General features: G+C 39.5%; 1 protein-coding gene across 2 annotated transcripts in view; it reads left to right on the top strand.

Annotated features, from left to right (window-relative positions):
• The window catches only part of LOC105917636 (glutamate receptor ionotropic, kainate 2), a 1,028,886-nt gene that overhangs the window by 150,898 nt on the left and 859,552 nt on the right, over nt 1–18,436 (top strand). For both annotated transcript variants that reach the window (XR_004928158.1, XM_036128574.1), the window contains exons 3-4: nt 8,264–8,431; nt 10,766–11,023. Coding sequence is in view for 1 of the 2 variants with exons in the window: in XM_036128574.1 (XP_035984467.1) it covers nt 8,264–8,431; nt 10,766–11,023 (426 nt within the window). In the remaining variant the exon portion in view is untranslated. The remainder of the gene's footprint in view (nt 1–8,263; nt 8,432–10,765; nt 11,024–18,436) is intronic.

Here is an 18,436-nt window from a genome sequence, read left to right as displayed (position 1 = left end):
GTAATTATACCGACACCTTGTTTCTGGCCACAAAGAATGCAGGCATTTACTGTAGATCAAATTGACTATCAAACACATTAAATATAGATGCAAAAATAGCATGATTTCCATTTGTTGACCCCCTCCCATAAATTTGGGTGGTTTGGTCAATAGAATAGTGTCTGCATATTCATGAAGGCACACATGTAAAAGGTTTGCACCCATGTTACATGTAGTGGTGGCTGCATGTAGGATCCCCCCCCCCCATTTCAGGTTGCTGTTGAGCTCTGGCAGGTTAAGCAGGCCCAGCTGTTTTCACTCTGCCTTTTGATTAGCAGAGTATAAGGCTAGCTGGGAAACTGATGTTAAGGGCCTTTTGGCCAATTGGGCAGTATGTGTACTGCAGCTCTGTGGTGCTGTGTAGGAGGTAGTGATGGTGAGATGAAGCCTCATGAGGCATTGAACCACTTGAGCCAACTGGTTCGAGAAAGGGTTCATTTCTTGGGGCTTCATGTGCACACGACACCACCTACTGGCCAAGTGTATAATCACAGCCAGCTGTATCTTAACATGTGTGATGCATTGATTTTTTTGTCTATTATGGCTCTTGGGAATGACTTCACAAAAGGTGTAGGACGAAATCATTTGTCTACATAATTTATGTATACACATGTGTATAATAAAATATTGTTTGAATGTATTCTCTGTGTGATAATTTTGGGGGCGTGGGGGGGGGGGGGGGATTATGGTCAACAATTTCCCCTCAGCAGCAACACTGAAGCACACAGAGGTTCCCGCTGCGTCTTTACGCACGATCCTGCTGCTGATGTCTCCCTCCTTTCAGCTCAATGCACTTCTAGACTGTTACAGTTTATAACATTCTCATCACCTTTCACAGCGACAGGTTTCTCAGTCAGTCGCCGCGCTGACCAGACAAATTTCGGATTTTACCCCCGTTGGTGCGCTGCGTGCGAGGGATAAACAATGGGGAAAATGCATAACTAAATACTGTAAAGGGCTCCTATAAAGGGAACAGGGGTACTGACAGGTCTGAGATGAAGCCCTTGATGTTACAAGTTCTTTAAAATGACCCTTAAAAGTGTGCACCTGAATTAAAGCGCGAGGCAGCAGCCCACCGAAGCGCCACTGATTCTATGTTGTTAAAAACAAAAGAGCATAAAACACAGCTAGTAACTCTCCTACTGACTTTAACTGGCACACGTTGCTACCGATGTGAGGACATTAAACGTAGTGATTGACGTTTTGAATGGTGAACGGTGATAAAAGCACCTGCTCCGAGGGAAAGGGGGGGGGGAGCAAGCACTGAGGAACAGAAATACGGAGCATGTAGTTAGAAAATGCAGAATTAATAAAAACGAAACTTATAAACAGACCAAGTGGCGTTTTAAACTGCATCTGGTTAGCAGAACTGTTTTATGATCCAGCGTATAGCCATGGCTGGTTCTGAATGAACCGGTCATCTGGCAAAATCTGAGCCACTTCCCGAAGCAGTCACGTGGTACAGCCGGGCAGCGAGGCTTCGGACGTCATCGTTTTCGGCTCCTCCCCTAAATGAAGCAAGCTTCAATACGCGCTTTACGGAAACGCCCCCTCCATTACGTGACACACGCCTCGAAGCCTCGGCACATCAGGTAACATCACTAGTAAGAGGACTTGTTGGTTGCTAGAGATCTTGGTTCTTGTGGTTACTCTCTCCTTTCTTTTAGTTTCCCAGTTTCCCCTTTCAAACTCCTTCAGATTACTTTTGAATAATAAAACTTTAACGTTACCCTACTGGTTTTGTCTTGTCATTTTCCCTGGTTTATCCATTGTTACAGCCTCCTCCCCTCTTTAATACCCCTAGACAGTTTTGGGGACGTAACAACCCACTTTGTACATACTAATTAGTTAGCACTTGTTTTAATACATTCAAACTTTTGAAAATCAGGCTCTAAGTCTGTAATTTAGCAAAATGCAGTAGAATGTGAATGCTTTCTGGTGGTACTGTATAGTAGGAAATGCGAATTTGCTGAATTGTTGCTGAATTGTTGAGTGAGGTTGGTGTCTGGCTTATAAAAGTAGTCTTCAAGTTTTAATATTTGTTTTAAAACCGAATTAGTCAGTCAATTTTGTTGAAAAATGAAACAAACTGTAATGATTTGCTGTGGCTGAATCCAATGTAAGCCAGACACAAAGCTGATGCTGAAAGGGTTTTTATTAACAGAATCCAAGGGGCAAAAAGGCGATCTTCAGGCAGGCAAACAGAACCAGGCTGAGACTAAACAAACTCAAAAACAGGAGGACACAGACTGGCAGAGAGGCATATAAAACAAAATAACAGAGGCTGGAATGCTCTTACCAAAAGGTTGTGAGTAGGGATACGAAGAGAGACGTTCTGGCAGAGTGCAGAGAACTGAGGCGGGTATAAATAGGCGTGCAGACAGGTGAAGAGGGAGGGACTAATTAACCAAAACCAGGTGGGAGTAATCAAGGAGGGAAGAGACTAGAAGGCTGACAGGAATAGAAGCTACATCAGACTACATAAGAACCAAAACAACACTGAAGTACAAACTAAACACAGAAGATAAAGCTAAGACTAAAAAGTGATGATATAACAGGGTAAAGAAAAACAGTACACAAACTAAACAAGAATTCAAACAAGACTGAACTCCAAACAACCAGAGAACCTAAGGCAGGAGAGAAAGAAAACCAAAATAATAACATAAACCAGAACAGAACCCAGAATATTACACAAACACTTTTTTTCCTCTGACAACAGAGGACAGATAAAAAATAAATTTCATCATCAACTTGGCAATTTCTTTTTTTGAAATGAGCACAACATTGTTAACAGAGGACACCATATGGTGAGTTTATGCTTTATCAAGCTGGCATGATTGGCTTTCAAAGACTATTTTTGAGTTGGTGACACATGGTATATCTTCTCAATTATCCATGAAACAATGATTCTAAGGAGTAATGGGCAACTGGACTACTTCACTTTCTTCACTTTGTTAAAGTCATCACTTCTCATCCAAAAGCCTTCTTCAGCTCTGAAAATTGATTGGAACAACCTTTGAACAAACGTTGTTATCAGAAAAATCACCAAGCAGACACATTAAGGTCACTAATGGTTCCATTGGCTTGGCCCTACTTTCCAATCAGTTCAGCGACTGAGTTGACGATCCAATCTATCAGTAAAAGTGTGAGTTGCTTTGGTTACAATGGCTGTAAAACCACCCAGGGAACTGAGTTGAGGCTGTGGCCTTGAACTGGAGGCCACCTGTTCTGGCCTTTTTTCATTAAAAAAACAGCACTTAAACAGAGGAGGTGACATCAGGTTTCATCATTTTACCATCTACAGTGCAGATTGAGTATCAATGACCATAACATTAAATTGAATGGAGTTAAGGGGCAGTTACTTATGTGACCTTAACAGGCCTTTAGTGACCTTTATGCTATTAGTGGGATTTTTCTGACTACAGTTTATAAGCCTGAAACTGTCAGCTCATGTTTATAGCAGAATAAGCCTTTTGGGTGAGAGTCGAGATTTCGTTAAGAAACAAGAAAAGTCAATTGACCTTCTGCTTTAGGACCTACAGATGGTTACCTTCTTACCATGATGAAGTTTTAAATCAAATTAATTAGCCTAGAGTACATATTTTCCCATATATACTTTTGTCTGTAACACTGAAAGAGTCTATAGATATCACATATTTATTTTCCATATTAATCAACATTATGATGTGTGCATCATAATTTATTCATTCATCCACTGTCTAATTTTGATCTTCGACTAGGATGTAGGGATAAAACAGTACAGGAAGGAAACACTGGCCTACTTCTCCTAAACAACACTGTCCAGTTAATCCTAGGAATTCCATGTCCTTCCTACGTCAGAAGAGATTTATAGTCCCTCTAGCAAATGTTTAGTCTAACTCGGAGGTCTCTTCCGAATAGCGCATGTGCAGAAAACATAATTGGAGGTGCCCAAGAGCTGGAGTGCCTCCCCAGGAGACAATTATATCAGCTTTTTATCTGGAGGAGGACCAACTCTATTGATGGAGCTCTTTACCTTTTATTTTAAAGGTAGGCCTTTTCATGATATAAGCTAAATTCAGCCAAATGTATCTGGGGTATGATTGTTTTGGACATGATCACTATCTCATGGATCATAGACAAGGGGCAGAATGTAGACTGCTAAATTGAGAGCTTCTCTTTTTCACCTCAGGTCTTTCTTCAACACCACAAACTAAGGAAGCACCCAAACTACTATCAGTCTGTAAATCTGCATGTCATTTTACCATCATAATTTGGGTTTAGACACTGATCTGTTGTCCTTTTTTTGTACTGTTGTTAAGCTATTTGGAGAGGTAAGGATGAAAGAAACATGTAGACACCTTAGATCTTAAAAAAAATAATAATAAAAAACATAAAAAATGGAGGAACTCGAAGAAAAACTAAGAACAAAGAGTAAACACTGTTTAGCAGAGGATTCAGTAACAAAAAAGAGAATATAACAGATCTAAGAGATCTTAAACTTTTTGGTAATGCAGCAGGACAATGACCCAATATGATGTTTTGGAGTGGCCTTGCCAAAATCTGGACTTAAAGGAAATTCAGACACTGTAGTATGACCTTAAACACACCATGCATATGTGAAAACGCTCCAGTATGGATGAATTAAAACATCTCTGCAGATGAGAGTGAGCCAAAAGTTCTCAGTGGTGATATTAAAGACTCATTGGCAGCTATTTCCAACTCTTGATGTGAGTTGTTGCTGCTAAGGGTGGCACAACTACTTTAGGCATTTAATTTGGCCAGGTTGTTTTCGCTGCAATTTTATCAATTCAGGTACGATTCTCCTAAGTAGTTTAGTCTCATTTCTGTATTTCACCCCCCAAAAAATGTAAAAATAAAATGTAAAAGAACTGACTGATTGTTCCAAAACATAGTAAATCTTTGTTTCTTTTTGCCCAAGGCTGTGCGGTTTAGGTTGAATGGTTTGTGCTGATATCAAGGGTCAGCCACACAGAAATACATAGTGGTCTGTACTCCAAAAGCAATGACAAACTCACAAAATGCTTTCAAGTTTATCAGCCCTCATTCTGTCTAATTTTATTTATTTATTTATCCACATCATCTTGAACATCTTTTTCAGTAAATGGGGCGTTTTATAATCTAACCCTTTTCACTATATGCTCTAAAAACACACCCAAAGTAAATATTCCTGAATGAAGAGCTTTTCTAAAGGTTGCACTGCTGAAATCGCTGTAAGGGAGCATTGATCAGAGTCAGCCTGCTCTGTAGTAATCGCTTGTGACATGAGGGACCTACAGTACTCCTGCAGTGGTGTGTATAGATTACATTTTGGCTTGCACAGAGCTCTCCAGTTAAGTGTTTGTATTTAGAGTAAATAAAGCTTGGCTCCTGGGTTGCCTCTGACTGACACTGAGCCAGCAGAACCAGGCCATAGGGCTATCCCAAACAAAACACTTCAATCTGTAAGTATTGCTCTCCACGACTCCCCAAGGACCTGATTGATCCGTTGACCAATCAGAGTACATTGATCAGAGGTTCTGCCTCCCTTTTACCAGCTTTAGACTTCCGTCTATTACATTCATTTGTTCCTTGTCAGAGGTACAGTATCCCCATGAGGACCAGTGCTGTGAAGGTCCCCATTTTTGGAAGCTTTTTTTTTTTTTTTTTTTAACAAAGCTTAATTTGTGAATAGCTGTCATGGTGAAATTCTTTTTGAAACCGACTGCGTCCTGTAACCGGTGGGTTGCCGGTACGATCCTCCACTCCAACCGTGTCCGTTGTCGTGTCCTTGGGCAAGATACTTCACCTGCATTGCTTGCTGGCAGCTATGTCTACAATGTAATTCACCACCATCAGGGTGTTAATGTGTGCATGAATGGGTAAATGACAGTGTTTGGGGCTTTATCAAATGTAAAAGTACAGGATATTTACATTTTATATTTTATTGATATCTAAGCAATAAAAACCTTAATAAATATTTAGTTGGTTGTCATGAGTTATGACATTAGATTCTCAAACTCCCAATGACACCCTGTGACTGTGATACTGCTGGACCTTCTAATGGTGGGGTCCCACATGGCACATCTGAAGGTATGTGGCAATTATTTTGTTAGCTTTGCGATGACCCAGATAACTGAGAATTTGCACAGGCATCTTTGCTAACATAATTTTAACTCATTAAGAAATTGCATCATTTTAAATTAATAACCCACAAAGCATATGTTTGTTAATAATAGTTAAATGTGCTGGACCATGATATTTGTGGTAATCAATATTCACAGAACTGCTCATGTACATTAATCTTCCAGCCAACAAAAACAGCAAAGTGATAGATTGCTGTAACTGCAACTATCAGAAAAATATAGTTGAGTACTTTCGTACTGTATAAAGAATACCTTGCTACAGGACATAAGCTTATTCTGAACAGGTAGTATATAGTGTTTTGAGTCATGGATGCTTTGAAGCGTACAGGAAACAATCTTGGCAAGACTGTGGCAGTTTGTTTTATTGATGGCTGCATATCAAAGCTTTAAGGACTCTGGCTGTGGTAGTGGGAGCATGTCCATCATATGGGACATGTGATGGACACCCTAAATTACACATTATGGTGGTAAAGTCATTGCGACTTGAACCTCTCTTTAAAAAAATACTGTGATCACCTTTATATTACAAGGTTTTTCAGATTTGCAATAATCTGCAATATTTTAAGGGATTTTAAAGTCATGGCGACTGTAGCAGGGGTCTTCATACAGTGTTAAAGGGGTATTAGAAACAGTTGTTTTAATTGCTTCATAATGACTTTGGAGATCTGTATCATAACTATTATGTTCATTTTAAATAGTGCAATATGTACATGCACTACATTAGCTCCACTGTAACACACAGGGTTTTGGATATTTGCCCTTAAAATCTGTGATAAGATTCCTGGCTTAGCTCATATTAAGCAGAAGACATTTCTCTTTTACCACATTACATTGCTGATATTTTTTCTTCTTATAACATCTCATTGTTTAAAACCAGGCTTGTGTTGGCGGTATGGTTGGCATCCTTTGCAATAATTTCTTCCGTGTGATTAAATGTTATTTAAAGATCCTGCAGACAAGGGATATGGATGGAGTAAAATAAAGGGATCAACACATGACATGCACAGCTAAAGTAAAAAAACAAACAAAGAAGATGATGTGTGCTATCAAGCTCACATTTGAAACTGTCAGACGTTTGGTATTGAGGATCTTCTTGCAAAGTGTAAGACTTAAGATGTTTTGCCCCCGTTTTTTGTGGGGCAAATGTGATTTTAAAGGTTGAGCTAGACAATGACACTGATTTACGAGAAGTCGTTTTCAAGATGTTTAGTAAGCTTAAGTTCAGATAGCATTCTCTGTTTGTCATAAATTCAAATAATTTATAATGGAGGTAGGCTGGTATGTTGTCAAATCAGTGGCTTTATCAAAGTGGGGGTATGTACTAAGTCAAGTTATTTTAAATTCAAAAGGGTTCCATTCATTCACCCAAATCTCTTAGTTTCACTCAGATTTAAGGATAGCTGCACTATAGTTCAGGCTGTTTCCAATGTTGCCTCACAACTTTTAGATCTGCAGTCAAATCTCAGTTGGGGCCTGTCTGTTTGGCGTGTATGTGTTTTTTCCATGCCAGAGGGCCATCCCAAATGTACAGTATGTTAGGTTAATTGGCCAGTGTAAACTGCCCGTAGATATGAATGTGTGTAATTACAGTTTTCTGTCCTGCATGTCTCTTGATTGCTCTTTTAAGGACTGCTGTAGAAAATGGAGCGGAGTATCTGTGTTGTCCTTTGATGGACTGGTGATATACCCAGGAAGTACTCTGCCTCTTGCCCAATGGGCACCAAAGAATGGCATTGCAAGGATAATCATGTTTAGTGTCTAGACAGTGGATTGATGGATGCTAACCTTAACTTTTGTGACCAACCTTAACAGTTTAACCAACCATAACAGTTTGTGAATGGATGGACAGAAGACAAAAATTGTAGCATGGTAAAACTAAAAATTACTGGATTTTATGTCTTGAAGGGACAAGGCTTGTTTCATGAGTCCTTTTGTCACAATAAATGGATTATGAAAGATTTTAACTGGTTCACTGTGTTATTTACTCCAATTGAAGTGTTTCGCCAGTTTTCGTTGCATATTTAATAGCTGTAGTTATGATTTTATCTTTTTCATAAAATTTTCTGCAATCTCTAATTCTGTGTCCTTTTCTTTCACAGGAGGGATATTTGAGTCCATTGAAAGTGGTCCTTCTGGTGCTGAGGAACTAGCCTTCAAATTTGCTTTAAACACAATCAACAGGAACAGAACCTTACTGCCAAACACTACTCTCACCTATGACATCCAAAGGATAAACATATTTGACAGCTTTGAAGCCTCCAGGAAAGGTATGTGTTTGTGGTTTAAAAGCTTTACAGTTCGAGATTAAGCATTATAGTCAGGCAGTATGACATGGCTGAGCTCTGTTCATATTAAAACAGAAAACTGATTAGTTGTGGTAATTACTCATTATCTGCCCATCAATAAAATACCTATTAGTGCCATACTATGATCAGTCAGTTTTGCATCTGCGTAAGACGGACATTTTAACTCTTTCCTCACTTGAAGCCTATTATATCCTAAGTGAGTTACACAAGTCCCTTATTAAAATAACAAATTTTCAAGACATATGGTAATTAAAATCTAAAGTAAAGCTAATTAAAAAAATATAGTTGTTTAGGTCTCCACCCAACTACAGTCAATTTGGTCTCTGGGAACACTTTTAACTTCATGTCATGGAAATAAATTCAAGGTTATTTAATACTCTTATGAGTTTGCATGGCATTATGAGAGATTCTCATGAAATCGCTAATTAATACAGAAATTTTAAATACAAATTTATGATCTGTTTTCTTTATTTCTATTTAAAACAAAAAAACAATTATTACATTACTTCTACTAAAATTATAAATTGATTATTTCAGATATGTTGTTCATGATTGTAATTTATTGTTGATTATAATATAGCTGAGCGTAAAACACTCTACTGTTTTATGTAATCATGACATTGCATGTCAAAGAAGTTTTTTCCAGCAAAAGATATTTTGACAAAACTTAAGTTATACTTCAGCGATCAATATTTAGATAATGGTACTAGCCCGCCATTTAAAAATATATTTTAACACACGTACAGGGTGGTGAAAGACTGAAGCAAAATATGAAGTAAAGACTGGGGGAATTTCTTAAAAGCATTTAGATAAGGCAAGGCAAATTTATTTGTATAGCACTGTCATGTTTTTAGATGAACCCGAACGTAACCACACAGAGAGTACAGTTAAAAAGAGAGTTTATTGAAGATGATGAATTGTGGAGGAAGATGACCAGAGTTCAGACCAGGCTGGAGCTGTAAATGGCTGGAGCTGGCGAGCAGGACGGAGCCGGAGCATGAAGACAGCTGGACCAGCAGCACAACAGAATGGAGACTTGGGAACCAGGCTTGATCAGCAGCACGACTGGATGAATACTTGCACGACTGGAGTGAGAGCAGGACCAGAATCACAGTAGACAGGCGGAGAACTCAGGCTGGATGAGAACTAGATGAGGTGAGCAGCGAAGAGTAAAATCAACAAGAGTAAACAGAAACCAACAGAACGAACCGACAGGGGAGGACTGAATGCAGGGAGCTTAAATAGGGAGGCTGACAGGTGTGCTGAGTACTGGCTGATTAGTGACTGACAGGTGTAGATGATTACTGAGCATGGAATCAGGAGCTGTATGGAAGGTGGAGAGTGCCATGAAATGTCCATGGTGCAGCAGGCAAGGCTGCACCATGACAAGCACATTTCAGTACAGAGACAATGCAAAGTGCTTTACATGATTAAAATATAGGGGGGCAGAATAAAAGCAAGTAGGGAATAGAATGTGTAAAAATAGAAACTAAAAGCAAACATTAAAAACAGTTGGACTACAAAGTTGAACTAATGATGTTTCAGTAAAACAGTTTAACAAGAACAGTTGTAGGCAATTCTAAACAAATGTGTTTTTGATCTTGATTTAAGGGAACTCAGGCTTTCCATACGTTTACAGTTTACTGGAAGGAACTAAATGCTGCTTCTCCGTCAGATAAGCCTGGTTACTGCACAGAACATTATTACTTGTTGACATTCTGCTCTTTATGACCATGAACACTATGCTAATGTTAGCTGGCTAATCATAGTATAGCAATATTTAGCTAGTCAGCAATGCCTAATAGGCATACTGCTCTCGACTTTTAATATTTTACTTTGCTTTATAAATTCTATTGCCTTAATAACAGTAAGTTGCTATGTTATTTACTCCATAACCTTCCCAATAGCCAATCTTCTTTCTTCTGAACAAGACAGCTGGAAGTAATAGAAGGCAATTCGAATCCAATCTCACACTAGAAATTTCTCAGTTTTTTATTTTTGTAATAATTTAACCATAGCAGCAGAATCATGTCTAATGGACATTATATAAGATACATACATAGTACAGATACAAATATTTTATGTTCCCCCTCATTTTTGTATATTTTTTTCAGGAAATCTGACTTTCTTATTTATGAATTTACAGTTGGACTGAGAGACTGGTCTACCTCATTTTTTAAGATCTCTTAAATAGTCTTTGACTGCTTGATTAACTGAAAATCTCATGACTAGAAAGTTTGACATAAGAAAAAAGCTCAGAATCAAACACCTAATTAGTCTGTTTCCTTCTTTTAGCTTGTGACCAGCTTTCCCTCGGTGTGGCAGCCATCTTTGGTCCCTCTCATAGTTCCTCTGCCAATGCAGTCCAGTCCATTTGCAATGCTCTGGGTGTCCCGCACATTCAGACCAAGTGGAAGCACCAAGTATCAGACAACCGAGATGTCTTCTATGTGAGCCTGTATCCGGACTTCTCCTCCCTCAGTCGGGCCATTCTGGATCTAGTCCACTTCTTCAAATGGAAAACAGTCACTGTGGTTTATGATGATAGCACTGGTAAGAGCATTATCACATTCTCTACTCTAACATTGCTTCCCATTATTAATCCACACTGTGTTTTTAAGTTATCCACAGATGATACTTTGACATGTAAAAACGGTTGGTTGGGAGGTCCAGGTTGGAACCAGTTTTAAAGTCTTTCCAGATTTCTTTCATAACGGTTTAAATTCAAACATGTGTGGGCCACTTTATGTAGAAATGTTCTCAGGCTTTAGATTTTACTAATTCAATTTTCCCCAAACATGACTGTTAATTGGTCTCTCAAAATTGTCCTTAGGTGTGAGTGTGTGTGTGTGTGTGAATGGTTGTTTATCTCTGTGTTGCTCTGCGACAGACTGGCGACTTGTCCAGGGTGTACCCCGCCTCTTGCCCCTTGAACGCTGGAGATAGGAACCAGCAACCCCCGCGACCCCATGAGGGATTAAGCTGGTCAGAAAATGGATGGATGGATGGAATTTTCCCCAAATGCAAATGCTGTGAACATTTATACAAATCTTTTAAATGGTTTTGAGGTTTTACTTAACTGGCATATTCAGTTTTAGATGCAAGTGGATTAAAAGACTTCTCATTGACATAGTGGTAAAATCCAAAATTTGGAGGCTGTCAAAAGCATTTGATCATCCTTCCAAATCACTGTATTCAGTTGTTCTAATAATTTTTGTGATAGCATGTGTGAAAAATCCAGCACTTAGACATGTAGACTGCATCTTTAAACTTTATGAAAGACGGGGTCACTCTCAGGTGCTCAGCAAAGTCCAGGGTGGTACCATACCATTACCATGAAGCAATAGCTCCAGTCATGATGTCTGTGATACAAAATATTCCAGACTAAGGTGTTAGTGGTGTGAAAACAAAGTGGAAATGACTGGGAATGACAAAACTAAGCCACAACACAATATTCACATAAAGGGATGCACAATACGCAACAGCATAAAAATTGCTATTGACGAATATTGGCCAATTTTTAAAATTTTAGCTTAATAAGTAAAGCTGGGCCAATGTATATGTACAGTATATCTTGTTGCTGTTTGTCTATGTGTTTCTGCTTCCAAGTCTTACATCACTAGGTGCCATAAAAGGATTCAGATCCAGTGGTTTAAGGCATGCATCCACTGGACTCTAAAACTGTGGCGATGGGATCTCTGAGTTTGGCAGCTCCAGGGAAAATATTATTTGCTGAATTGCATCATGTCAAGTGTTTTTATGAAGTTCGGTTCTCCCCCTTTGTTCAAATAAAATTAACTCTGAATGCTTTAGTACTTTGGGCAATTTCATACTTCTCTATGTGGGAAACATTTGGAAAAGGCCCCTTCTGGTTTTTCCTGTTGAAAAATTACAGCTTTCTAGAGCACAAAGCAACTCACCGATGGTGTACTATTGGGAGGAGTTAAATTGGTTCCATCCGAATATTTCTATTGGGTAAGGACTCTTTAGCCAAGGCGGAAGTGTGTCAGCGGTCTACAATATTAGTGCAGTCCGAATAATGCAGTCAGTAAGGAAGGAGGTAGGAACAGAAGCCTCTATGCTTTTACCCGCTGGTAATTTAACATAGGAACCTTGTGATGTTCCTTACAAGTCCTAAGGAGCTATAAGATATCCCACAATCTTTTATGTGACATGACGAATAAGCACAGCCCACCTCACAGAAAGTTATAAAAATGTCCAGAGAACAGAGAGTGCACACTTTGTAGTTCATTTTGGAAAGGCTGTAGGCCCTGATTTGACTCGCATCATCAATGTGTTTCCATCACATAATGTCAGAGTTAAAGGCTGTCTAAAATCGGCACAGCAGTCCGAAGCTCCTTTCCTACCCATGATAGGTCAAGGAACAGGAGCTAGGAGGAAGAGCTAGAAGCTATTATTAAGGGTATTCGGAAGGAGCCTATGAACCAGATAATCTAACCTAAATGCTTCCTTGGAAAGATGGTACATGTATATGCAGCATATACATGTACATGCTGAAGCTCATTATGTGTGTATCAGTCTGAGAAAGGCCTCCTAAAGTTTCACCCAGTTTACACACTGGACCTCATCTAAATGGACAAATAATTTTGCGTTGTATATTATCTCTCTAAAAGGATTTAGGCCTGATCTTTTTTTAAAATTAAATTTTTTTGCCAGTTTAACAGTTTAAAATAAAAAAATAATAATAAAATGTAAAAAAAAAATAAAAAAAATTCATTTTTTAGTTTTATGCATAGCTATTGCAATCTGTTGATGTTGTACAATCGTGAGCAACTGAATTACATCTCACAAGCTGAAAGAATACTTCAACTATGTCCCCAAATCCCAGATGAGTTGAAAAGAAGGCACTGGCGATAGAGTAGGAGCAAATAGGGAAGACAAAAGGAAATCTAGGCCATCTTTTTCTTTGATTATTATGGGCACGAGTGTCACGATTTATCTGATGAGCCCAAATTCAACAACACACTGAGCTAGGTTTAAAAGATTTATTCAAAAGAGGATGAGTAGTGGAGTGAGTAACCAGAGTCTCAACTGAACAGGGGCAGGAGGTTGTGGATGGGTGCTGGAGTAAGAGGACTGGAGAGAGTTCTTGAGAGCAGGACTGCTGGAGTACAGAGGAGGCCGAAAACCCAGCAGCTAACAGTGGCTTGACTTGAGGCCCAGAGGAGACAGAAAAAACAGCAACTGGCAGAGGCTTTACTTGAGGCACAGATGAAGGCAGGATAACCCAACAGCTAGCAGAGGTTTGAAGCTCAGAGGAAGCAGGATAATCCAGCAGCCAACAGAGGAAACAGGATAATCCAGCAGCCAGCAGAGGCCTGCTCAAGGCACAGGGGAGGCAGGAGAATCCAGCAGCAAACAGAGGCCTCACTAGAAGCAGAGAAGTGGCAGGTAAATACAGCAGCTAAAAAGGCCTTACTTGGAGCAGAGAGGTGGCAGGAAAATCCAGCAGCTGAAGCACAGATGTGGCAGGATTCCAACAGCAAGCAGGGGCAAACCAGGCTGACAGACGTGAAGTGAGTGAAGACTGATGACGAACCTGCAGGGATGAGAAGACTGAGGGAGGCTTTTGTAGGGAGGCTGGCAGGTGGAGTGAGTTCTGACTAATTAGTGTCCAACAGGTGTGACAGATTGCTGAGGGAGTGAAGGGTAAGCTGAGTGAGAGGAGGCACTGAAACATAACAGGAAAAAAGCCAGACCAAACTGAATCATGACAATGAGATTTTTGGGAAACAAGTTGGGGGAAACCCAAGCCTTAAAAAGGACCCTGCCACAAAATCAGTAATACAGCTTTAGGGGTTTCACTAACCCATGAATGCAGGATCGTATCGCCAACTCCAGCATCGCTCTGCCATTGTTTCTAGTAATATGAACAGAGAGATTTAAAGAAGAATGACAATAGCAAAGGTGGTTGATTGGTGTGGCTGGTGAACAAGAGATGTCATTCAAGACAGGTCACTGTGAAATTTCACCTCTGCAGCCAGGATATTGATAGCTGATATTGATAGCACAAGTGTTTTTTTGCCAACAGTCTATCTTCCATCATCCGCTGTTATCACTGCATGCGAAGTCATCAGCTAACTGTAAAAAGGGAACAAAAAGTAAGTAAAATTTTTTGAAATGAGTGCATTTGCCCTTAATTTGAGTAATGGGAGTTGGAGCAGAAACGTAGTATGCTTAGACGCATCTGGGAATTTTGGCGGGTCTCACACGTGCCCTGAATACATTTAGTTGTGCCAAGGAAGCTGAATCATTAATCATAACTCTTCAATGTTTACACAATGTGTAAATGAATACATGCTTTCATGCTGAAATACTTTTTTTCCTCTTAAACAAAGAAAGACACAGTATCATGTATTAATGTATAAATTAATACAGTTAAATTTGTTAAATTTACATTGAGAAAGATGCAAGCTTTATTGTTCTTTTTATCTAATATTTTTTGATTCTCTAACATACACATTTAATCATGAGCCTTCTGTAGACACCAACAACAATAATTTCTTCATATATTGTGCATGCTGTGCATATTCACATGCATAAACACAGTTTTAAAGCCTAGAAAAGGGCTTAAAATTTCCAGATCATTTGTGTCTCGCACTTGCAACTGGGGTAGGAGCTTAATACTCTTGAAAGAGAACTGTTTTGCACAGCTTCTTGCCTGTGCTGACAGTCTGTAACTCCATTGTACTTAATTTGGCAATGTGATTCAGCCTTAGTTTGTCAAATACAGTGACAACAAATTAATAAGCATTAAAGTATGGTTTATGAGTTGGGTTTCTGCAATGATATCAGCGTGTAAAAATTCATATTCAGAACCAATCTCTGCTCAAAATGGTGATCTGCACTGCATAATCTGCTTCAATGTCAGCCCAGACCAGAAAAGACCCAGCCAATACGGCGGCGACGCAGGATGTGCTCTAGAATGTAACGAGGCATCTAGCATATTTTGCCTATGTGTAGGAGTGTGTGAATGCAGAGAGGCAGAGGAATATTTTAGCTGGTTATGCTTACGGTGTCTGTAGCTCTGCAAATGCAAGTAAGTCTTCTTTGTTACTGAGTTATTTTAGAGCCCAAATAAGCGACTTCACTTTGAGAAACAAGCAGAAAAAAAAACGCAAACCGTTGATCAGAGAATTTACGACTTTAGAAAAAAAAGAACCCCAAAGTCGCTTATAATAAGTGGACCTGGCAACAGTGGCAGTTCCGCTGAGCTCCACACGGCTCCACACATCCATCTGGAATCACTGCCATTGGCAGGGATTTCAATACCACATAAGATGGACAAGCCAGTCAGGATCACCGGGTGGGATATTCGTAGATGTGACGTATCAAAGAAGCAACTGTTTGGATTCAGACAACAATGGCGGCTCGTGGCGAGGAAGCAAGCAGTGACCAGATGTCCCCAAATTCCCATTTTGGATGACCTGTCCCCGGCAAAAGCTGTCCTCAGAAATGTCCCCGATTTCAGTGTATCATGATGCAGTAAAAATGTTTAACGTAGCAAGAGGTATGTACGTGGTCCTGTCCCTGTACAAACGTAGTACAAGAGCGGATCCAAATGCGCTTTCCCTGCATCGTTGGTGTTGCTGATCGGGCAAAACAAACCAATCCCCTGACAGAGGCTCTGCACCCGCCCGCTTAACAAAATCAGTGACATCCCTGGTTTTCATTAGAGAAATCTGGTCATCCGGTAACATTGATGCTGCGTCAGTGTTGTCCAATCTAACAAACATTAATTATTTAAAAGAACACCAAAAGAACGGCTTTGAAGGCTTTTGTTAGTGGAAACAGTGGTTTTGATTTTGGTAAAGATGAAGGACAAGTGGTTTATCCAATTGACCTTGTGGGCGTGTTATTTTGTTGCCTGATTGCACATTTTGTGAGAAGCCCTTATATGTAACATGTCTTTAACATGAATTCAAGAGAGGTTGAGAATTTTTTATTATTTTTTTTAGTTGGGGTGGTTTTATGTTGTGTTTGGGCGGGAAACTATCAGTAAAGGCAAGGCAAGTTTATTCATAAAGCACTTTTCAGTAACAAGACAATTTAAAGTGCTGTCAGATCTTGCAACTCTGAGTGTGGTGCTGACCATTCAATTAACTCAAAAGTCTGATATGGGTTAAAATTATGGAACTATGGCAGATTAGATGGAGAGCAGAACCATAGGGAAGATTCTTATTGTGTTTAGTTGATAATGTAATATATAGTACATTAAATTTATTTGGGAAACATGAAACAGGTTTATGTGATGAATGTCATGTGGAAGAAACAATTTTATATGTCTTGTTTAACTGTAGCAAATATAATGAAGAAAAGATACCACTGGAGGAAGAATTAAGAAAAGAAGGAATTCATCAGTAAAATAATTATTATGTCATTCATAGCCAGGAATCACTTGTTATATACCTCATGCAATTGGAGTTAAGAAATAGAATATTGCTCTCTGATCTCACTCTTGACCAATGGTTGGCAGTAATGCTCTTAGATGGTTGCCAACTGCCGTTAAAACATAAGTAGAAAAAGAAGAACTCAAAAGCACTTATGTTAGGCTGAACACTGAAGTAAACATTCATACTAGGAGAGGTAACGGAAGCTGCTAAGGAGCACAAGGATCAGAACAAAGCAGCATTCCATTCTGCCTGCAAGTAACCCAAGTTTCTTCAATTTGGCTGAGTTACACTGCTTGGTTCTGTTCCTTGTGCTCCCTAGCTGTCCTAGCTAACCCTCCTAACATGAATGCTTACTCCTGTGTTGACTTCAGTGGTTACGCTTCCAACAGAAATGAATGGTGTTGCTTCCTGTCCGCTCTCGTTTGCGCAGTTGACACTTCTTGTAATTGTTTTTGTAAATAAGTCTGAATATCCATGCCGCACTAGTGACTGTAACCATCACCATCTCTGTAGACTACTAATGGACGACTCACTGACCAGCCCCCCTCTATTTCAAGCTGGCCGGCATACTGCCTTCATTCATTTGTTGATTGACAAATCGAGATAGGAATAATGGAAAGTCAGCCAGTCCGAGGTAAAATAATTGAACCCAGGCATGGCTGGGTTCAATGATATCCAGCACAGACATTGTGCTGATATCCAGCACAGACATTGGGAGGGGGGGGGGGGGGGGTGCCTGCCCTATGGGTCAGCCATGCCTGGGCAGGCATGGCTGACCCTATGGGCAGCCCCCCCCCCCCCCCCCTCCCAATGTCTGTGCTGGATATCATCTATAAGTCTTGTAGAGAATGTGATCTCCTCTCCCATAATCTGTTGGGGTAGCTGCATCAGAACAATTGACCTAAAGAAGCTCAACAAGCTCATAAAGAAGGCAGGTTCTGTTCTGAAGACCCTTCTAGACCCTCTGAGGATGATTGCATAAAAAAGGATTCTTCACAAAATTAATAACATTATGGACAACCCTGATCATCCTCTTCATCAAACTGTTGTAGAACAACAGGGTGTCTTCAGTTAGACACTTCTGCAGACCCACTGTAAGACACAACACTATAGGAGATCTTTGCTGCCTGTAGCCATCACCATCTACAACAACTCATTGAAGAAAGCACGAGTGGTTTGTTCAACCAGCATTTCATTTCCCTTTGGGATTAATAAGGTAGTTTTTAATTGAATTAAATAGATTTGTCCCCCTCAGTTTTGTTCCCTTTCAGTGTGTTTGTTAAGGGGGCATTTAATGTGCTAATTAAATTAAATAAACTAAAAGCCAACAAGATTTTAATTACACATGATTAGATATTTTAGTCATTGATTTGATTTAAATTGAAATTACCCTTTCTAGGATTTAATATCTATAATTTAGTAATCAGATGTGTTTTCACTGTTTGAGGTGGTATTAAAGTTTATGTCTTTCCACCGTATATGAGCCAGAGAATATTGAATGACTTATGATGGACTTTTGTTTGCAAATTACAAACACTGCAGTTACTTTGAA

This window comes from Fundulus heteroclitus, chromosome 3, assembly GCF_011125445.2.
Source record: "Fundulus heteroclitus isolate FHET01 chromosome 3, MU-UCD_Fhet_4.1, whole genome shotgun sequence".
NCBI lineage: Eukaryota > Metazoa > Chordata > Actinopteri > Cyprinodontiformes > Fundulidae > Fundulus > Fundulus heteroclitus.
This window is presented reverse-complemented; position numbering and strand designations above follow the sequence as displayed.